Here is a 21792-nt window from a genome sequence, read left to right on the forward strand (position 1 = left end):
GCAAATGTGCAGACACGGTTGCGACACAGGGCACGGCGCGGCACTGGGCCGACCTAGCGGCCCAGCGGAAGGCCTGTCGCAGCCGCCGGGGTGTCGATTTTGCGACGCAGCCGGTCCAGTGCTCTATCTTACGAAGGCAGGGACAGTGTCACTGGCCGAATCCCAAAACACGGCTTCAAAGTAGTATTTGGGGCCGCCCAAGGGGCCGCCCCCAATCCGTGCCCCTCTGCACACGGTGCGTGTCGGCCGTGTCGGCGATCTCGGAATCTCCGAGGGAAGCCATAACAAGTTGAATGCCCAACCCAACTTAAACACCCACGCTTGCGCCATGCTACACTGTTGCAGCTTGCCTGTGCAGTTGCTATTGCCCCAGCCACCTTTGGCAGAAGACTGCTCTACCTTTCTGTGTTCCCACGGTATGCCACGCAGGACGCGGCCGTGGATTCCGCTGGAGCACCCCTGCACTTCCGCTGTAGTGGGGCCGACGTTCCTGGTGTGTGTGTGTGTGTGTGTGTGTGTGTGTGTGTGTGTGTGTGTGTGTGTGTGTGTGTGTGTGTGTGTGTGTGTGGTGTGGGAGAGGCGGCCGAGGCACACGGCCAACGTCTATCTGGCCGCCTGTCCAGGAGACCGCAATTCACAATCTGGGTTGCCGCAAGGCACCCCTGCGGATTCAACCAAAGGTGGCCTCCCGGGGCACCGCAGGGCTCCCACTGCTTCCCCCCCCTGCCCCTGCCCCTGCAAGTCGGCTTCCTCTCCTTCCTCCGCCACCTGCTCGCCCGGCGGTTGGCTCGCACGTGCGTGGCAGGTCCAGACTTCGCGCACTAACCGACTCGCATACGCACCTGGTCATACGCAACCAGGTTAGGAAGCTCGACGGACGGCAGCCGGAATGCTGTCGCAGCAGCTGCTGCTAAGCACGCCGTTGCTGTCGCAGCCCCAACCACTGCGACCATCCCAGTGGTTGGGGCTTGCAGCTTGCTCCAGTGGCCAAGAGAGCACAACCCATCACAACGCATTGCATTCTGCATCGGTAGTGTCAGCAACAGCGCCAAACAATGATCCGCCTCGCGCCTCAGAAGGATACGGTATTGTGCTACATTGAGCGGGGCCTGGTGGTGGGCTTAGTGCCCTCAAGCAAGACACACAGGGCCCGGAGGGTGAGAACAGAGACCACTACCTCTGCGCGCGATTCCCAATCTTCACTGGGCTCCGCCATTGACCAAGCCCAACATCCGTACCCACACCCACGGCCACCACGAAGGTGCCATTTTGGTGCACACGGTTCCCGAGCCGATTAGTTAGGCGCATCCTGGTTGCATGCAGACCACAGGCTCACACGCAAGCTGCGAGCAGGAAATAATGCAGACACACTTGCCTAATGCACCACACTGTGTTGCAAGCTAAGCAGCCCTTGCACCGTACCCACACAGCACCCACATCGACAGCCACCACAACAGGTGCCATTCTGGGGCACACGGTTCCCGAGCCGCTGAGTTAGGCGCATGAAAGACCACGCCTGATGAATGCCTGCATGCCTTAAGCCACCGTGCATAAAGACCGCGAATCCAACCAAGACAAGATGCAAAGCGCCGTTTCGATTCTGTTTTGCTGCGACTGGCTACGAGGGTCAACTTATGCAAGCCGCCAATCAATGCCCATCCGGCTAGCCAATAGATTTGACATTGCCTCCGACGATGGATCTCGATTCCAGGCACGTGCATTCATTATCAATTGTTCACATCATTCCCCTATGAAACCTGGTTTCCCATACGAACCCAACCAAGCCGCGCAACACCCCTGCCGCACAATGCGCCACCCACCCCACATACTCCCCGCATATTCCCCAGTGGTCACCTTGCCATCCATTGCAAGAGGTTACCGTACAAGCTATACGAACATGATGGACAGCAGCTCTCAACAGTTACCTTACCAGCAGGATCACAGCCCACTTTACTCTGGGGTCACGGCCATTATACACATCACGTTTGTAGCCGCCAGCCCCAGGGTCCGGTGCTTCGGGCCTGGTGCTTGCTGGCTCACATGTTGCCGGGCCGGTCCCCCAGCATGAGCTTGTGGTCGCCCACCTGCCGTCACAGGACAAGGCGCGGAGCACCGTAGGTACGTGAGGGCAGGACCAAAATGGATGGTGGCGGGGATGCCGCCGCGGCTGGCGGCTGGCTGGCGGCTGAACATGCTCTATGGCTACCTACCATGAATATGCTCTCCTCCGACCACTGGGTTGGCCGTCCCCATCTGCCCCCGGCGCCCCTCCCGACTGCTTCTACCCGCGCAGCTGGCCTGCCGCCCCCGCCCCCGCCCCAGCTCCAGCCTCCACCCCCGCCCCAGCTCCAGCCTCCACCCCCGCCCCTGCCCCAGCTCCCGGCCCCCGCCCCTGCCCCTGCCCGTGCCCGCGCCCCCGCCCGTGCCCCTGCGCCTGCCCCTGCCGCTGCCCCGCCCCCGCCCCCCCCCCGCCTCACCTGCGTCATGAACCACAGCAGCACCGTGACGCACACCACGTACAGCACGAAGGTCACGCCGCACGTCCACTTGTCGATGCGCACCGCCACATACCTGTGCAATGTGTGGTGTGTGTGTGTGGGGTGCATGTGGGGTGAGGACCGGCACGTGGTGGCGGTGAGTGCACACAGCGCCGGGGCGGTCCGGCGCGGTCAGGGGCGATACGGCAGGAAACAGATCCAATCCAGCACAGTGACACCAATGGGCTGCGGCAAACAGTCCGTACATCATTCTTCGCAAAACCGGCACCTGCAGCCGCACGTGTCAGGAAGAACACAGGCTGCCAGCACCGCACCAACCGACGCCAACACCAACGACAAAAACATACAAACACAACACAACACACGCCAGTCCGCAACCCACATGGCCAGCTCGGGGTCTTCCTTGACGTTGGAGTACCACTCCAGCGGCCCCTCACACGCCGCCCAACAGCCGCCGCGGACGCCGCCCCAGCACGCCGCCAGCCAGCCCGCCGCCGCCTGCGCCCGGCCGCCACCACCGGCGCCGCCACCACCTCCTGTCACGCCACCGCCACCCGCAGCACCTCCTCGGCCGGCCACGCGGTTGCTGCGGCGCCAAATGGGCTGCGGCGGCGGCGCCGCCGCGGCAGAGCCGGCGGCTGCGTCCAGCTCCAGCGAACGCTGGTGGAGCAGGTTGAGGCCGGCGGCGGTGGCGGCGGCGCCGGCAGCGGCTGTAGCAGCGGTGGGGATGGTGGTGGCGGCGGCGCTGCTGGAGCCGGCGAGCCGGTGGAAGGTGGGGCCGCGCGGCCCGGCAGTAGCACCCGCGCCGGTGGGATTCCTGGCCCCCGCCAGGAGGGGCTGTGCGGAGGCGGCGACGGAGCCCCCGGCCGCGGCGTCTGCGAGTAGCAGCTGTCGAGAGGCTGGCACCGGCTGCTGCTGCTGCTGCGGGTGCTGCGGCATGGGTTCGTAGTCCTCCGCAGCCTCCGCCACGGGCCCAGGCCCCCCCTGCCAGCTTGCGGCCGCGGGAGCAGCCGCCGTGTGCCAGCTCTTGTGCTGCTGCTGCTGCTGCTGGTACTGCTGCTGGTGTGGCGAGGGCGGCAGCGGCAGTGTGGGGTGCTCCGAGACCGCCGCCAGCTCTGCGAGGGCGGCAGCTGCGTAGCCGACTGGACCCACGGTGCCGGCGGCTGGCGGCAATAGCGCTGACCCGGCCGAAGATGCGGTAGAGACAGGCAGCTGCGGCGGCGGCGGCAACGGCGGTAGCATCCGCGCGTGCGTTGGCAGGCTGCCGCTGACGCTGATCGCGTCGGCGCGCGGCGCGGCAGTGGCAGCAGCGCTGCCCGCTGCGTCTGTGGGGTATGTGCCGGCTGTAGCATTCATGACGCTGCATGACACGGACCTGTCGTACAGGGGGTTCACGGCGGCGGCGCCAACCGTCGCGGTTGCGGCCGTTACGGCAGTGCTCGGGAAGGTGGCGGCGGCGGCGGAGGTGCTCCGGCCCAATGTGGCGGGTGCGGCCAGGCCGGCGGGCGCGGCAGGTGCAGGTGCCGCTGGCGCCGCCGCCATGAGCTCCACCACACCGCCGCCGCCGCCGCCGCCGCCACCGCCGCCGCCGCCGCCGCCACCACTGCTGCTGCCCAGTACGCGCTGGCCTGGCTGTGCCGCGAACACCACTGCCCGGCCCTGCGTGCCCAGCCCTGCCTCCTCGTCTCCCGGCGGCGGGCCCACAGCCGCCGCCACCTCCACAGCCGCCTTCCTCCGCTGCTGCAGCTGCCGCTTCCCCTCACTCACACTGGCGCTGACGCTGCCGTTGCTGGAGCCGCCGTGAGAGCGCGGCCGCGGCTTGGCGAAGGGGTTGGGGCCGGCCTGTCCCGCCTTGCCCGCCTCAGGGTCATCCAAGTGACCGCCAGCCGCCGCCGCCGCCGCCGCCAGCGCCGCCGCCAGCCGCCGGTCTAGGGAGGAGGCGGCGGAGGTGGCGGAGCGTTTGCCACCGCCGTAGGGGCCGCTGGGCAGGGAGGAGGAGGGCCGGCTGCGCTGCCTGTGTGTGTGTGTGTGTGTGTGTGTGTGTGTGTGTGTGTGTGTGTGTGTGTGTGTGTGTGTGTGTGTGTGTGTGTGTGTGTGTGTGTGTCGAGGTTGTGTGGGTCACGCGGTGGCAGTTGGCATAAGGGTACGGTATGAAAGGGAGGCGCATGTGTGTGTGATGTTTGGCTCCGTATGAGCGCGGTGTGACTGCTCAGAGCTGCATGTGCTGCACCAGGGTGTTTTTACCAGCCTAAAGCAACAAGCACCGTGGAAGGGGCGCAAGCACCCCACCTCTTCCCACCACTCCCCATGTCCTTGGTCTCTTCTTGGGCATGGTGTAAGGACCCCGCCCGCCCCCCCGCCCCCACCTGGAGCTGAGCAATGTGCTGTACTTGCGCACGCACGAGCGCTTGTTGGTGAGTGTGCTGCTGAGGTTGACCAGGCGGTTCACCACCAGCGCCTCCAGCACCGCAATGGCCATCAGCAGGTAGGAGGCCAGAACGACACTCTGGAGCGAGGGGAAAGGAGGGGGTAGCCGTTCATGGGGAGAACGAGGGGTTGTAAATACCAGGCGCTTTCAATCCGAGCCCGATGCAAGAGAGCGAGGAAATAGGTCCCAGTTGTCAGGAAATCGCGCGTGCAGGGGGGCACGCACCACCACCCGCGCGCCCGTATCCCCCTCCCTTACACACACACGAGGTCACACAAATAAGGGCACACCACACCTGCAGCGCGTTGATGTAGTTGGCGGGCGGCGTGTCGAACACGAACTGCAGCGCCGTCAGCGACAGGATCATGGTGGTGATGACGCCTGAGGGTGGGATTGGTCGGCGATATTGGAGAGGGGGGGCAAGCGGGTCAGAGGCCGAGATAAGGTTGCAGGTGTTTTGTCTCCTGAACACACTGCGTGTTTGCTTCCTTGTGCTCTCGCCCTTACACAGACACACACCAAAAACAGTTACACGCACACATACACACACACACACACACACACACACACACACACACAAGCATACACACACACACACACACACACACACAAGCATACACACACACGCACATACACGCGCGCACACGCCGCCTCACCTATGCGCTCGCCCAGCGCGGCGCAGGGCATGCAGTAGGACACGAGCGAGGCCAGGGACACCACCAGCACCGGCACCAGGTTGGTCAGCAGGAAGTAGGAAGACACGCGCTTGACCTGCACAGCGGCGCAGGAGGCAGACAGGTAGGCACGAGGCAGCAGCGCGGTAGCGTGGGCAGCACAGTCAGGGGCATGCGGAAGAGGCAATGAGAGTGCGGGCGGTGCGGTATCGTGTTGACGTCGTGACGTCGTGGCGTGCCGTCGTACGCACGGCAGCAGGCAAGGTGTGATAGCATAGCTGGCAGGGCCACATCGCAGGCACGAGGCAAGAACGTGATTCATGTGAAGGACGTGGCTTGCCGTCGGGCGGTGCGCATTGCATGCGCATTAGGTAAGGCATGGGAAGAGGGCGGTGCGGTGTATCCATTCGAAACCAGCCGGGGCATTGAGAGGAACAACACGCACACGCTCCCCACGCCCCCCACTCCCCACAGCCCCCTCTCCCCCCACCATGATATCCGCCACCAGCACGATGGGGCCGTACAGCGCCCGCGCCTCGTCGTACAGGGTGGTGTGCGCGCCGCAGTCGCTCGGCTCCGTGGTGCCCACGCCGGCGTTGTCGGGGAAGTAGCGGTCGGGTATGGCGATTGACACGTACCGCACGACGCCGCTGTCGCTGCCGCCACCGCTGCTGCTGCTGTTGGCATTACTGTTAGCATTGCCGGCGGCCACTGTGCCGCCTGTCGCAACCAGCGCCGAGGTGCCGTTGGCGGCACTGCTGCTGCTACTGCTGCCGCCGCCCGCCACTGCGTCCAGCGCGGCCGCATCCACTCCGTCGTACCTACGGCAGCAGCATTGCGGCACGGGCGCGGCACGAGATTAATGTCCAGGCGTACATGCACAACGGCTACCCAACAGGTCTCCAGGCCATCATGTCCCCACCGCCAGCTTGGATTGGTTTAGCTTGGGCTGGTATTTAGTATTTACCGTGTTACCCCACCCACCGCCACCACCACGGCACCGCTATCGCCCATCCAGCGCGCTGCCACTGTCTCCACCGCTGACCCTCCACCACCTCTTCGGCGGCGCGCCGAGGCCCTCGAGCCCAAAACAAGAGGTGCCACCCAACCCCACGTGCACATACATAGCATTTCGTTTAATACACACGTACCGCGGCGCAGTGACCCCGAACGCCAGCTGGCAGCCCCGGCTATCGTAGATCTTGCCCTTGGCCCACTTGACCCGCCAGCCGGCCAGGTCAGCACCTGCAGCGGTACCAGGCGTCAGCAGCCCGCATGTCAGCCGTCAGCCGTCAGCGTGCCAGACAGCGCGTCAGACAGTGTGTCGCTGGGGTGGCGCCCCTGCCTGCCCCTGTCCCCCCGCTTGCCTGCACCACCTGCATTCACCCGGATAGCCCCTGTCCCGCTGCCGCGCCCTCCTGCGCCTCCGCACTCCGCACTCCGCGCCCTGCCCTGCCCTGCCTGCCTCCCCCGCCTGGCCCTGTCCCACCCTTGGTGTGTGCGGTGTTGTTGAGCTTGGCCACGTGCTCCCACTTGAGCCCCACCGCGTGCGACTGGCTGTCCGCTATGGCCATCTCCATCAGCAGGTGCTGAGGGGAGGAGCGGAGGAGGGGCGTGGCGGGAGCGTGTGATGGAGGATATGCTGACGGAAGAGTGAGCAGGGCAATGGGGAGGAATGCACGGGAGGAGTGGGGCAGGAGGAGTGGGCATGAGAGGGGTAGGGAGAGGTGGAGGAAGGGCGCATCTGGCCGCATGCCGTGCAGGACGCCTACTAGCGTCGTGCGTCTGGGTTAACTTTGAACCAATCCCGTAAGGAAACAGTCGCGCTGCAAGGTGCGTCTGGGTCTGGCCACCACACGACCGCTTGTGTTTGCAGTCCACATCCCCGCTGTCGCCCAGCCTAATGCCGTAACCCGCCCCCATCACACTTAATGGGCACATGTCACACCTCTCCCTCACACCCTCCTACCTGGTGGTCAAAGGGGTAAGCACGGAAGTCAAGTGGGGCATACCTGAGTGGGGCAAACGGGGGATTACATTCATGGAGGAAGGGGGAGGCAGTCAGTGACTAAGGGGAAAGGGTAAGGTGAAAGGGCGGGCGGACGGCGCGCACGGCAGACCCAATATATTGTGTAACTTGGACCGACAGCCACGTAACCGCCCGCCCGTCCCACCCACGGGAAACCCAACGCACCACGTGCCGACCAGGCGGGTAGACCAGGTCACGGTGCCGCTGGTGGCGTTGGCGTTGATATGGTAGCGCACTAGTTGGTCCTGTATGTGTTTTTTTTGGGGGGGGGGCGTGGGCGTGAGGGTAAAGGCGACACGCGCAACCGGCTATCTGGCTGCCTGTCTCGGAGACCACAATTCATGATCTGGGTTGCCTCAAGGCACCCCTGCGGATTCACCCGAAGGTATCCTCCCGGGGCACCGCAGCGCTCCCACTGCTTCCCGCCCCTGCCCCTGCCAGTCGGCTTCCTCTCCTTCCTCCGCCGCCTACTCGCCCGGCGGTTGGCTCGCACGTGCGTGGCAGGTCCAGGCTTCGCGCACTAACCGACTCGCGTGCGCACCTGGTCATACGCGACCAGGTTAGGAAGCTCGACGGACGGCAGCCAGATGCTATCGCAGCAGCCGCTGCTAAGCAGGCCGTTGCTGTCGCAGCCGCGAGCGCATGGGGTCGATGCGACGCTGCCCGTCCGCGCGAGCACCTCGTCTCCAGCGGTTGGGTCTTGCCAGGAGAGCACAACCCACCACACCGCATCGTATTTTGAATTGGTAGTATCTAGGCTTATGGCCCGTTGCAGCAGCGCGGACACAGAGATATCGATTCGCGAGCCGGGAATTGCTGCACCTGGATTTCCATTCAGGGGATTGGTCTGCTGAGAAACAGCTGATTTCCAGCAAATGACCAGCGCCGCGAGCGTAATGACAGCCACAGTGTTCATTGTTAGAAGTTTGCATAACCGTGCTACCGTGTATTTGAGGGCGCGCCGGCTTGATTTATGAAATCATAGTACATTCTCAGGCCCGACGACGTCCATAAGCACTGCCTCGACCGTAAAGTTAGCGCTGGGCCACCTTGTCAGTGAACCCTATCGGTTGTATGTGTGCACAAATCAGGGAGAGCGTTCTTGATGAACTATTACTCGTAACGGGCATTTACATCCCGCGAATGCCTAGCTCGATCACGAATGGGCAATCGCGCTCGCGTGGATCCGGCAGCCCCGTTGCTCCCACGAACATCCGGGGGCCTGCATTGGCTGCATGGACGCCCATCCGGAAGTCCCCGAACCTCGCCCTGGACCTGTCCTAGAATCATCAAGGTGACATGAGCCACGACATAACTTATGACGCGGGTGCCGTGGCGTGAACCCTACGCTCCTTTAGTGCGCGGCGGCACAGCTCGAAGGCCTAGGCCGCCGGATTCTGCATGGCACGACCATTGCATGCGCGATCCCTACGTGCCTGCACTCTGGGGCTGTGACCTCCCGGTTTAACCAGCTGTGCCCAGATCCTGCCCAAGCCCTGTCCCTCGACCGCGCCTGCATCGTGCCAACCAACCCCTCCCGAACCTGCGGCAAAGAAGAAATCCGTCCCAGTGACCAACAGATGCAGTCTCCATCGCAAACCTCCCAGTTGCGCACCAGGGGAGCTCTCCCTCGGTCCGCATCGCCATTCACGAGAACCTGCACGCCACATACATGCAACCAAGCGGGGCCCACACCCGCCGCCTTACGCTGTTGCCTCTCCATCTCCCTGCTGACGCAGCGGTGGCTGCTGCTGCTCCTGTCGTTGCACCACATTGGTCACCTTTCGCCTATAGCCGAGCCGGTTCCTACCGGCAACACCCGCCATGAATCCAGCCACGTCCCGCTGTCAAGCACAAGCGCACCAGGCAACAAACCGAACAGCAATAAATCGTGCCACCGTGCCACGATATGCCAATGCTATGCGAATGCGCACACCGCAGGAGGCTCACACGCATGCCGCCTTACTCAGGTGATCTGTGCCCTTTTCATGTGCCTCCTCCTCCTCCTCCTCCAGCTGCTGCTGTTGCTGCTGCTGTGTCGGCGGCAGGTACAAATCCGACAGCTCACGTCGGGTGCGCAGGAACAGCCGCAGCTCTGGAGGCTGCAGCGCCCGCAGCACCCGACCCAGCCCTGCCGGCACCGCCTCCTCCGCTGCTACTGCAGCTGCTGTTGCTGGCGGCGGTGGTGGTATTGGTGATGGTGATGGTTGTGCTACTGCTGATGCAGAACCTGTTGTTGCTACTGCCGGGGGCGGCGTTGCCGGCAGTAGCAAGCCGTCATCCCAGGCCTCGCCCAAGACCATCGCCATGCCGCGTGCCGCCTGGCGCCCCAGACTCCACACCTCTGACTCCTCCTCCTCCACCTCCGCCCTTGCCTGCCTTGTAATGCGCACCCACGCGGGGGCGACGCAGGCCGGCACGTGCCAAGTTGCACCCCACCGCCGTCCTCCACCGCAACCGCCATCGCCACCACCGCCAGAGCTGCTGCTGCTGGGCCCGCCCCCGCCGTGGACCGCGCCTGCTGCAACAGCCACGTGGTCCTCAGTCCGCACCGCAAACGCCTCCATCCACGTCGGCGGCGGAGGCGTGTTACCTTGCCGCTGCCGTGAAAGCGCCAGAGCCGCTGGTGGGGCGGCGTGCCCGAAGCCGTCGCCTGCCCCGTGTCGCGGCCTGCCCCCTGCTGGTGCTGGTGCTGGTGCTACGCCCCGCTGGGGACCCTCTGCGTCGGTGTTGGCCTCACACCGGCTGGCTGCGCCAGCGGCATCGGCAGTAGCAGCGGCAGTAGCAGCGGCAACAGTAGCAGCGGCAGTAGGAGTCACAGGAGCCAGTCGCTGCCGCTTGCCCGCCGGCTCATGGGCAGCCAAGTCGTTGTCCTGTGGCTGTGCCTTTTGTGGCGTTTGCTGCGGCTGTAGCAGCATTCCAGGCCGCAACTCGCCTTCGTGTCGCCAGTCCCACAGCGCACCACTCCTGCCGCCACTGCTGCTACTGCCACCCTCGTCCTCGCTGCTGCTATCGCTGCTGCTGCAGTCACCGCTTCCCCGTTGACTGTACCCGCTAGACTCCGACTCTGCCTCACTGCTACTGCCCTCTATGCTGCTGCTGCCGCTACTGCCGCCGTTGATGCTGTCACTGCCTTGACTACGCTCGTCACCCGAGGCCCCACCACCGTGCCGCCGCCGCCGCCGCGTCACCCTCAGGACCAGGGGCGGCGCGGGCGTAGCTGTGTGCAGGCGCTCCGGCCCCCACCAGGCCAGAATGAGGGTAGTGCGGCGCTGCAGGCTCGTGCGCGGAGGCACATGCACATGCCCGGACCGGCCCACCGCCGCCACTGCGGCAGTAGCAGGAGCAGTGCCGCCTTCACCGCCTCCTGCTACTGCTGCACCCTCCGCAGCGGCGGTAGCAACTCCAACAGGCTTGCTACTGCCGGACCCTGACGCCGGCGCCTGTTGTTGTTGCCGCTGCGGCAGCACGCCGTGCAGCAGGTCTCCGGGAAAAACCAGCAGTCGGTTGGCACGGGGCCACACAGGCCAGGCCCTCGGCGCCAGTGGCTGCTGGTGCTGCTGGTGCTGGTGCTGATTTTCGTGGTTTTGGTGAAGGAGGCCCTGGTCTTCGTCGTGGTGCTGTAGCTGTTCATCCCGCCCCGCCGCCTGCTGCCGCCGCGCCCCTGCCGGCGTCTGGTCCAGTACCAGTGTGGGCCCGCCCGCACACCCGGGAACACCCGGCGCCGCAGCACCGCCCCCGCCGCCGCCCCGGCCGCATCCCACGGCGCCCCCGCCACCACGGCCTTCTTCTGCCCCTGCTGCTGCCGCCGCTGCTGCCCCTGCTGTTGCCGCCGCTGCTGCCCCTGCTGCTGTGCCCCGCCCCGCCAGTGCCGGCGGCAGGAACAGCACACTGCTGAGCAGCGGGTGCTGCAGCCGGTAGCGGCCCAGGCCCTGAGTAGCGCATGGGTTTGTGTGGGAGGGGGGGAGGGTCGGCGAGGGCAGGAGGCAGGGAGCACAACGGGCTGGCAGAGTGCGCATAATCGTTTCCAAGGCCAGGGTTGGGGATGGGCGGCGAGTGTGAAACCATGCGTCAATTGGAAGAACTCCCCTTGTACGGGCTCATCCTATGTGCGTGCCCACGCTGCCTTTAAACTATCCGCCTGCACCATGACAAGTCACTGTCCCGCACTCACCCACCCGTCCAACCACCCACATCACCCACCCGTCCACCCACCCACATCACCCACGTGTCCACCCACCCGTCCACCTACCCGCATCACCCGCCAACACCACCCATCCACACAACCCACCCGCCTCAGCACGTCCTCGTTCACGTCGAAGTGCAGCTGGTGGGCCGCCCCCAGCACCCTGGTGTGAGCCCACCACTCCACCACAGCAGCGCCCCGCAGCGCCGCCGCCACGCCCCGTGCCGCCTCTTCCTCCGCATCTGCCCCCGCTTCAGGCTCCGCCGCCTCCGACACCTCCGCCCCCGCCGCTCCTGCGCCCGACCCGACGGTCGTGTCGCTGGCTGCTGCATCTGTTTGACACCTTCGCCCCCAGCGAGCTGCGCCGCGCTCCTCGCCTTCATAGGCTGCTGCTGCCGCTGTTCCTACCGGCCGTAGGGCCTGCAGCAGCGAGCGGTGCAGGTGCTGCGCCGCCGCCTCCACCACGGACGTGGGCGGCTGGTCCTGCGGCCCATGCGGGTGGGCCGGTTCACACCACGGTGCAGCATAGCTGGTCACAGGTCGGCACTGGGCATACAGCTGCGCAGCCCCTGCCGCTTTACCTTCCCACGCACCCGTCCACAGCCGTCCACAGCTGCCCATCTAAGGCCGCCGTTACCCTCGTAAACTACCCCCGGCCACCACCACCACCCTTCGTTTCGGCTAAGGGCCGCCCCGCCCCCCTATCGAAATGCACTACCCACTACGGTCCGGTGCGTCTCACCAGTGGGTACAGGTAGCTGAAGAAGGGGGTGGCGCTGCGGCCGTAGCGGTGCTGCGACCAGAATGGCGAGGCGGAAGACGAGGCCGAGGCTGGGGTGGAGGCGGCCACCCGGCCACCCGGTTGGGCACCGCTGCCAGGGCCGCCACTACCAAAGGCCGCCGCCAACCGCTGCAGAAGCAGTGCAGGGAGCACGTCATCAAACACCAGTGGCGGCCGTAGCTGCGGCGGGTTGGGTGGCTGTAGCTGCGGTGGCGACCGCGACTGGCTCCGGGGGTGTGACGGCGCGCCGCCGCGTGCGCCCCACACCGCGTCAGACAGCCGCCAGCGGTAGCCCAGCCCCGCCGCCCAGGGGTTTGCCTCTAGGGGCCTGCCGGCAGCGCAGACCGCCACAGCCTGCAGCATTGCGTCGTGAGTTGTGCATGCAGAACGGAGTAGATCGCGGTGCGGCTAGAGGACTTCAGTGTTCGCACGTAAGGTGCGTGATGGGCGCAAGCCTTGCTCGCCATGTTTCCGGATCCCGGCCCCCGCCCCCGCCCCGGCCACATCACGGGTACAGCTCAGGACCCAGTCCGTGAGAGGAACCAAGTTCCAAAAGGGCATGCTCGCTACAGTCAGGCCTCACGTGTAGGTACTGTGCCTCTGCCAGCTCTCCACACACCACTCCAAGCAGCTGCACGTGCTGCGAGCTCGGCCGCTGCTGCTGCGGCAGCATTTGCTGTTGCTGCTTTTGCTGCGGCTGCTTCCCTGCAGGCACGTTGCCTGGTCGCCTGCCTGCAGGACCCAACCCTGCCTCTTTGGCAGCTGCGGCTCCAGCCGGACTCGGGACATCCCGGTCCTCGCCGGAGCTCCGGGACCACCGGTCCAGGTAGCGGCGCAGGTGGCGGGCGGCAGCGACCAGCTCGCTTGTCGCCTCCTTTAGGGAACTAGAGCCCTGCAAGACATCAGGACCCGGTGCGAGGGGGCGTTGAGCAAAGTCGGTGCCGATGGTGCCGAGGCTACTGTACAAGTCCGTTGAGTGCCGGCCCACCTGGTCGCCACTGAGCTCTCGCAGCCGCACCAGTGCGAGCCGAGCAAGCAGCAGGTCCTCAGCCATTGGAATAGATCATGTCTGCACCGAGCTGCCCAGGTCAAGGCATCGGCCGCACACCGACAGCAACATAAGCGCAGCTGTTGAGTAGTTGTGTGTTCAACGCAAAATGCATGTATAGGCATTTAATGAGCCATGTATGCAACAGAGCACCCTGGCTTCAGATATCGTGATGCCGGCCAGATATGCAACCCACCATCGTGCGCATGATATAATGTGAGGCTGGCAGGCTGGGGCCTGGGGATCGCACACATGCGTACCTTGTGTATCCGTGGCGAGCTGAACGCGTAGCGAATATCTCTTTCGCCTTTTACTAAAGAGATCCGCGAGTTTTGCTCACGCAGCCACATATCTCTCTTTTTGCGGGGCTTTTGCCCTTACCCAATAAATCGTATTGTGTTCCTGTTGCACATGCAAACATCCATGCCGTTGCGGGTCATTTCATGCCCTGCACGTTCCATAGTGGGTTACGTGGGCGTGCAGTTGCTCCGTCAGCCCATCCCCACACCCTTGACACAATATGGTCACCAAGGCTCCCACACGCTGTGACAGTGCAAGTTCTCTGTTCCGTAGCTACTGTCCATAATACTACGAGAATTGGAGGGCCATGGAGAGTTCACCCGCGCCCGTCGTGGCTGGCGGTTGGTTGGTCGGTGATTCCAGTCCGCGTACTCATGCCTCCGGTGTGCAGGCCCCCCGCGCTGTGGGGTGCAACGTTTTGGTCGCCGCCCCCATTAGCTGTGCAGGCTCGTGCACGAATGCAGAGACACGCAGAGACGCAGAGAGAGGCGGCATGACCCTGTTGTCTTAGCGAGCCATGGTCATCGCGCGTTGCGTGTGCGCCATGGCGTGCGCATGGCTGCAGGACATCCTAAGCACAGCAGGTACAGCGCCGCACACATATACAACCCTACCCACTCACATCGCCGGAAGGCGGAAGCACTGCAAGTGCTTGGTCGTCCGAACCTACATAGACTTGCTCTGCGTGACCTTGCTAGACCTACAGGCTGCTGGCCTACACCCAATGCTCCCCTGACCTTCTCCACTAGGGGCTATACTGATACGCTGCCTCGTCTTCACTTTGCCTACGCAGTGAACCTCAGAATCGGGCGTCCCGGCATTTGAATGAACCATGGCCGCCATGGTGCCGTCAAGCCACCAACACAATCAGGAACACCCCTGACACTAGCGCACTTCACACGCATGGTCGCCGTCGCGTCTGCTGCCGCACCTCCTGCGCATTCTCACAGCCACCGCGACAAAAATAGGCCCGTACATCACTGTAGGGCTTCACTGTTCCAAACAAGCACATCCACCAGCCGTATTGTAACTTTGTAAGGAGATATCATTTCCGCCTTACCACCCTGGTTCAATCGAAGTCCTGTTTCCAAACGCACAAAATTGTCAGGCCTTAAGCAACCGCCACTGGTGCTCCTGCTCGTGCCTCTGGTCCAACATCATGCCATGATCATGCCGTAGTAACTGTTCCTGCAGATGTTCCCGTATCTCAGTAACCGCTTCTGCGTCTGTCCCTGATCTGTGGCTGCAGGCCCCAGCCGTCACCACCTTCTTGCTACTGCTGTCCTCCCAGCACTGCCTGCCTTGCTGCTACAGCCTGCAGTCCTGCCTGGCTCCTGCCTGGCTAGCTACTGCTGCACACCACCACAGCGTGCACCACGAATCCGCAACGCCCATGGCGCCGCCACCTCTGTCTGGGCCGCCTGCATACGAGCACGCTGGACCCGACCCATGGCTGCTGCATCGCGCAGTCTAGCTACTCAACCGGGCCCACACACCAGCTGGCTAGCTAACCTGCATTATTTGCCTGACTCAGCTGCTGTTAAAGCCTGCCTCTTATTCTTTCCCCGTTGAGCGCCCCCTCCCAACGCCCCCTCCTTCAACACTCCCCCTCTGCGCTACGCGGGCGCCTGCACGCCCACCGACGGCTGTGGTGTGGAGCCCAGGGGTGCCAGCGAGGTCACCGCGCTGATGTGCACACTGCCAGACGGCGCCAGAGCCGGCAGCGGTCCCGCCGCCACACGAAACCCGCCGCCTCCCAAGCGGCCGCCGGCGCCGCCCTCACGGCCTGCCCCGAGGCCGCCTCCGCCTGCGCCTGCTGCTGCCTGCAGCACCCCCTCCTGGTCGTCCTCGCCGTGGAAGAGCTCCACGGCCTTCTTGCTGGCCATGCCCACCGCGTAGCGCGCGTTGGCCTGTGGGTGGCAGTGGGTGGATTGGCACAGGAGCCCCAGCCGTGTAAGCCCCTCAGCCCCTAATTCTAGTTTTGTTCAGGATTCAGGGTTGGGAAGTCCACCCCACCCCCACTCCCACAACTCCTTCCCCAATCCCCTCACGTTCCCCTCATCCGTGCCCCTCATCCCTCACTCCCCCTTACCCACCCCCCCTTCACACACACACACACACCTGCTGGTAGTGCAGCAGCACGGGGGCGCTGCTGGGCCAGGAGTGCCACAGGTGGTCCACGATGGAGGACTGCTGCAGCAGCCACGTCAGCGGCTCGCGCAGGGGCCCCAGCTGGCCGCCCACCACGTGTGCCGCGGTCCAGGGCGCCGCCACGTGCGCCATGAGGATGGCGAGATCCAGATCCAGCGCCACGTCCTCGGCCGCACCCCAGTCGCACACGTCGCGCTTGGTGGCGAGCAGCAGCAGCGGCAGGTGCCGCCGGCACACCTGGTGGGGAGGGTGTGTAGGGTGTGTGAGTGTGCAGTTGCTCGTGCACTCATTTCGTCCCCATCTGACATGCGAGCCAACCTGATGGTTTCCAAATCCAAAGTGCCAGTTCAGGCGTCCCCCTTTGCCACTCTTCCCTCCTACCACTGACTTCAGAATTACATGGATGCGCCACACTATCTTACTGCCCCCTAGCTCGGTGGGCTCCGGCACAGAACCTCTTCCCCAGTGCAGCCCAGCGCGACTCGAGTTTGGTTCCCGTACCCACCCTCTCCTCTGCCTCCCGCCCCTCACCTCGGGCAGCACGTGTTGCGCGAAGAAGTCGCGCACCACGGGGAAGCGGCTCTCGTCCGCGGCGTCCACACACAGCACCACCGCGGTGGCCAGCTGCAGACCGCCCAGGTAGCGCCGCCGCTGGAAGAAGCCGCCTGGAGGGGTGGGGGATGTGTGTAGGGGTGTGTGTGTGGCCAGTACACGGAGTGAGGGGTCAGCGTAGTGCACGCAAAAATATATGCACGCAAATGCGCAAAGCACGCAGGAGGGGTACCTGCCGGGCCGGACCGAGCTCGGCATCTGGCTTTGCATCCGGCCAGCTGCTTTACAACCCGCACCCGGACGCAGCTCGCATGCAGACATGGCACCTCACCGATTAACCCTAAGTCATGGCACGTATGCACCACCTCCCCTTGCCCCCTTCCAAGCCCCTTTCCTTCGCTCGCGCGCTGACCGTCACGATCTCACCCGGCGTGTCCATGAGCACACACCCGTACCGCAGCACCGACTGCGGTAGCGCGTACAGCATGCCGCGCTCGCTGGGCGCCGGCGGCGGCGGCTGGATGGCGTCCCGCGCGCGCCGCGCCTTTTCGCTGATGCCGCCTTCGCCCTCCCCTGCGCCCTGGCCGTTGCCGTCCTCCGTGCCGGCGTCGGTCTGGCCTCCCGTCCGAGCGGTCCCACGGTCCTCCGTGACGCCGGTGACCGCCTTGCTCAGCGCGGCCTGACTACCGCGCATGCTCGCGTCACGGCTGCTGGCGGCGGCGGTGCCGCCACCACCGCCGCCTCCGGCGCCGTCCTGCTGGCCGTTCTGTTGGCGCAGCGCTGGGCGGCCGTCGCGCGCGACACGGCGCTCCTCCTCTTTGGCGCGTTGCTCCTCGACCTTCAGCCGGCGGGCCTCCTCGAGCAGGGTATTGATGATGGTGGTTTTGCCGGCGCCGTCGAGCCCCACGAACAGGATGCAGGGCATGTCTGTTGAGGTGGTCAGGATGGACAGGGTGGGGCTGAAAGGGCTTGCGGATGAAATGGGTGCGGTTTTGGGTTAGGGTGGTGTTGGTGTGGGTAGCTTAGTGCGGTGACTGAGGGCGCCATGTGGTGCGGGGGATCGGTGCGGTGCAGGTGTGGGTTTTCTGGGGTGGGGGGACATCGGGGGCACCGCAGTGTGCCCGCAAGGAGGCTGGCACATAGGGTCGAGGGGCTGGATGTGCGCAAGCATGCTAGCGTTTGCGGTGGGGGCGCGCGTGCTGCGATCTTTAAGGGCATGCGGCAGTCATGGCGCGTTGGCCATGAATCGGACGGCTCAATGCGTCGCGCTGAGGTGGGCGGCTGCACCACAACGGCTAGCACAGGTGGCTCACCTTCGGCGCGGACCTTTTTTGTCCCCCATGTCCATTTTGCACTTGGAGATGCTTGCTCCTGCTCATCCTGCTGCTCCTCGGCGTCCTTCGCGTCGTCTGCTGAAGAGCTAGGCGCTTGGGGCGCAATGCACGAGAAGAGACTGGACCAATGCGAGGTCTTTACTTTGCTGCTAACCTGATGACGAAAGCCTCTTGGCTTTTCGGGTTCTAATATCTGTATGGTCTCAAAAATGGGGTCTGCTGGCGGAGCCCCGGCCTCTGACGGCTGTCTTGCTTGGTTTCTTGGCGATTCCGCCATCGCGCTCACTGTTATATGCTATTTAACGTGCATCCGCGAGATTGCGCAGCCGGGCAACTCCAGAATTCAGGAAAGTGTAGCGCTCGCTGCGCTTGTAAGGACACTGAGAACAAAGTAACAAACACTTACACAAGTTCTCAAGAGTTTCATGTAAAGCGTGACGCGGTGATCTGCCTGGTAAAATGTTGCCAGGTAAGTCCGCGATTCACAGGATGGCGCGCCCGCCCGCCAGGGGAAGTATAACCGCAAAGCATGTCACAAGGTGTGCTGTCACTGTGTAAACGCTGTCCGCGTTTGCATTGCACGGTCCAGACCCGAACGGGCAGGCTGCACTTGACTACACACGCCCCGGACGGCCCCGCGAGCTGTGCGCGAGGACCCCTGGGCCAACGCCCCCGCCCCAGACGTCGGCGGTGCTTCTTACTTACACATTCTAGCACAGTTCCACCTTCATTGCCAGTGCCTTGCCCATTCGCGGCTCCGCGCCAGCTGATGCAATCCGTACCTGCTGCCGCGACCCTGACACCCCACACGACGTCACACCCCCTATCCAGGCCCGAGGCAATGGCCACCCGACTGCTGCAGCAACGCATTTCCACAGCACCCGGTCATGGCATCACACAGCAGCTGCTATCATCAATAGCATCCTCACTTCCGCAGCCACGACCATTTGACGCTTTACACACACGACGGTGACATGGACAACCCGGGTGGGCCCCCACCTTCACCATTTAGAGCCCCGTATGCACACCCTCCTTCAATTGCATCTGTAGCACTCCGTCTCATGCAATGCTGCTGCACACTGGCTAGTCGCAGCATAGTCCGCGTTCCACATAGCGCAACTCCCTAGCCACACGGTTCGGTCCGGTCCGCAGTCGGGCATGCACCCTGACCACACGCAACGCCGTCCGCACGCGCAGGCATGCAGCAAGCGGACATGAAAGGGGCATCTTCCACAACCAACAGGATGGCAACACGAATACGATACACAATTATACACACGAACAGATGCAGCAGGGGCGCTCGCAGCGCACTGTGCACATTGCAACGGCAACGGCCTACAACCCCTTTGACACAGACAGACAGCCTTTCCGCAGATTGCCAGGCAACGCATCGGTTGCGTCACGGGCCTGCTTGCCTGCTATGTAGCCGGCCGCGGCCCGCCCGTGCCCCCCACTCTTCAGGCGCCCGCTGCTCCTCTACTACTGGCCGGGCGGCGTGGCCACAGGCTCCATGGGCAGGAACTGCGCGTTGGGCTGCACCTCCTTGCACTTGGCCACGATCTGGGCCCACTCCTCATCGCCCAGCTGCAATGAAGATGGGAAGAAGATGAGGTGTTATGTGCCCGAGCATGGGGGCACACACAGAGCAGGGTCGGGTCCGATCCAGGTTGGTCACTGCAAACAGCTCCCAGGAACCTCGGCCGGCCTGCCGCCCAAGCCTTGCAACTGCGCCCATTGCCACGCACTCACCTGCACGTACTCCTCGTCCTTGAAGTTCTCCGCCGTCAGCAGCACCGGGCCGTGGATCGAGTCGGGCTGCACCTCCGGAGGCTCGTCTGCAGCCGGGCCGGCCGATGGTGGGGAGTCAAGACAAGGTGAGGAGCCAGCCAGGAGGCAAAGGATGGCCTGGGCAGGTGGTCCGTGGCCCTAGGGTAAGAAAGCAGGTACTGCGTGTGCTCGTGCCAAGCCAAGCGTCTCTCGACTGCTGTACGAATGAAGGCGCCCAAGCAGCTCGCAGCGCACAACTGTCGCACGAGCGAATCTCGTTTACGATACTCACTGGGGAGGTTGGCGATGAGCCACAGTTGCGTGGCGTTGGTGTTGTGGTCAAGTTTGTGCTGCGGGGGCGAAATGCGGGGGGGGGGGCAGTGACAAGGCTGGGAGACACGCACAAAAGCACTCGTGCCCGTTGTTGCTGCTACACCTGGAGCCGTCACCCCACCCACGTGCCTACCGCGATGGCATCGAGGTCGATGTACATGTGAACGCTCCACCCCATGGCCTTCTCGAACATCGGCAGGTGGAAGCACCTGATGCGTTCGCCCGCGGGAAGGTTCAGCAGAGAGGCGGCCGTGGCGTGCACGTCCTCGCCCTGGCGAGAGAAGACAGCCTGCGCGGTGACAAGGGTCCCACGCTGTTCAGTGGCTGGCTGGCAACCCTGCCCTTTGCACAGTGGCCATGTTATTCTAGGGGGATTGTGACCAAATGTGGGACCAGACTGCCCAAAGTGCAGGGTACCCGGGTGCACGCTGCCTATCACAATCCGGTGCCCCCGCCATGTGGTGTCGGAACTCCTTTGCACGCAAACACCCAACCCTTTCAGTTGGTATCCGACGCAACACGTAGACATATAGCGGATAGTTCCCCTTACACTACGGCAAATGTTGGGTAAGCCGGCTCGGAGGACCCGTCGGGAATGCGCCGAGACTTTCGAGCGACACGCCCAAGCCTTCCTCCGAGCTCGCAAGAGCTTGGCAGCATTCTTAATTCACTCACCGTTCTTACGGCGCTACCCGCGTTGTCGGCATCGAGGATGAGAACGCGGCTCTCGTTCTGGTACTCCACTTCCTGCTCCCCAGCGGCTTCGGCCATGGTGGTGGCGGAAGCCGGCTACGCGGTCAGCGGATCAACTTGGGAGCCTCGGGGGCAACTTTCGGAGAAAGCGGTTGCGGGAAGCTCTTTCAGGAAAAGCGGTGCCGCTTCAGGTATGCTGTGGTAAGCGCTTTGTTTTATCTATAGCGTGTTGCAAGTTACGATAGAGAATACCTACAGGAGAGCGCCAGCGGGGTTATTAGGCCTTTGCATGGGACAGCTCAGCAGTCGACCCGGCTTCATGCCCTTTCCACGGAACACTTTCGGTCAATCGCAACGCATCGCCCTCAACCCGCCCTCTCAAGAGCCCCACCGCCTTGCTGCCACAGTTCCTGCAAGCACGTAAATGGTAAATGCGATTGGCGTGTGCTGCCCGTTGCTGCGTGCCGTTCGGGGGGACACGTCGGACACGTCGGACGGTAGAACACAGCTGCCGCCCAAGACCGCCGGGACAGGTACAGTGGGCGGGATGTGCCGTGCCAGTGCTGGTGCTTATGCTGGAGCCGCAGCAGCCACAGTACCGCTGCGGCGCTGCGTGCCGCCTGCACATCGCCGCCACACCGGTGCCCCGAACCGCCGCACGCCTGGCCAGTGGCCAGGCTCCCTGCACAAACAGATGCGCCCACTGCTGCCCGGCCTGCCCCGCGTCACCCGTGCCACAGCCCTGGTGGGCTTGACGGCTTGCCACGCCTTCGGCATGATGCGCTGCTTAGCTGGCCGCCGTCTTGCGCACCTGCGCCACCGTGCCGCACAGTACTGTGCGGTGCTGACGGGTGCTGCCACAAGCTGTGGCTATCGGTGACTGCCTGACTGGGCTGCGGTTGCCTGGTTGGCAGTCCCCCGCGACCGTTGAGGGCTTGAAGCTGAACTGCCTGAAGCCTGCCTGTGTTACCCGCGCTGATGGCGGGGTGCGAATATTCGTGCACCAAATGCGAGTGGA

General features: G+C 64.2%; 4 protein-coding genes across 4 annotated transcripts; all 4 read right to left on the minus strand.

Moving 5' to 3' along the window:
• Window positions 1–975: 975 nt before the first annotated feature.
• CHLRE_17g706450v5 (uncharacterized protein) lies at window positions 976–8691 on the minus strand. Its single transcript, XM_043072008.1, has 12 exons — window positions 8171–8691; window positions 7795–7874; window positions 7570–7612; window positions 7090–7189; window positions 6752–6845; window positions 6091–6421; window positions 5583–5697; window positions 5222–5307; window positions 4865–5004; window positions 2881–4512; window positions 2478–2571; window positions 976–2084 (listed from the first exon to the last, which is right to left on the minus strand). The coding sequence occupies exons 1-12, from the start codon at window positions 8543–8545 to the stop codon at window positions 2037–2039; spliced, it is 3138 nt and encodes a 1045-aa protein (XP_042914467.1). The 5' UTR covers window positions 8546–8691; the 3' UTR covers window positions 976–2036.
• Window positions 8692–8747: 56 nt separating this feature from the next.
• On the minus strand, window positions 8748–13751 carry CHLRE_17g706500v5 (uncharacterized protein). Its single transcript, XM_043072009.1, has 5 exons — window positions 13585–13751; window positions 13180–13488; window positions 12558–12950; window positions 11921–12298; window positions 8748–11561 (listed from the first exon to the last, which is right to left on the minus strand). Exons 1-5 carry the CDS (start codon window positions 13648–13650, stop codon window positions 9576–9578), a joined length of 3132 nt encoding a protein of 1043 aa, XP_042914468.1. The 5' UTR covers window positions 13651–13751; the 3' UTR covers window positions 8748–9575.
• Window positions 13752–13925: 174 nt separating this feature from the next.
• On the minus strand, window positions 13926–18321 carry CHLRE_17g706550v5 (uncharacterized protein). Its single transcript, XM_043072010.1, has 5 exons — window positions 17961–18321; window positions 17074–17574; window positions 16627–16760; window positions 16066–16332; window positions 13926–15854 (listed from the first exon to the last, which is right to left on the minus strand). Exons 2-5 carry the CDS (start codon window positions 17570–17572, stop codon window positions 15561–15563), a joined length of 1194 nt encoding a protein of 397 aa, XP_042914469.1. The 5' UTR covers window positions 17573–17574; window positions 17961–18321; the 3' UTR covers window positions 13926–15560.
• Window positions 18322–18371: 50 nt separating this feature from the next.
• On the minus strand, window positions 18372–21051 carry CHLRE_17g706600v5 (uncharacterized protein). Its single transcript, XM_043072011.1, has 5 exons — window positions 20757–21051; window positions 20215–20370; window positions 20041–20098; window positions 19731–19816; window positions 18372–19565 (listed from the first exon to the last, which is right to left on the minus strand). Exons 1-5 carry the CDS (start codon window positions 20850–20852, stop codon window positions 19461–19463), a joined length of 501 nt encoding a protein of 166 aa, XP_042914470.1. The 5' UTR covers window positions 20853–21051; the 3' UTR covers window positions 18372–19460.
• Window positions 21052–21792: the final 741 nt, after the last annotated feature.

This window comes from Chlamydomonas reinhardtii, chromosome 17 (genome assembly GCF_000002595.2).
Source record: "Chlamydomonas reinhardtii strain CC-503 cw92 mt+ chromosome 17, whole genome shotgun sequence".
NCBI classification, from domain to species: domain Eukaryota; kingdom Viridiplantae; phylum Chlorophyta; class Chlorophyceae; order Chlamydomonadales; family Chlamydomonadaceae; genus Chlamydomonas; species Chlamydomonas reinhardtii.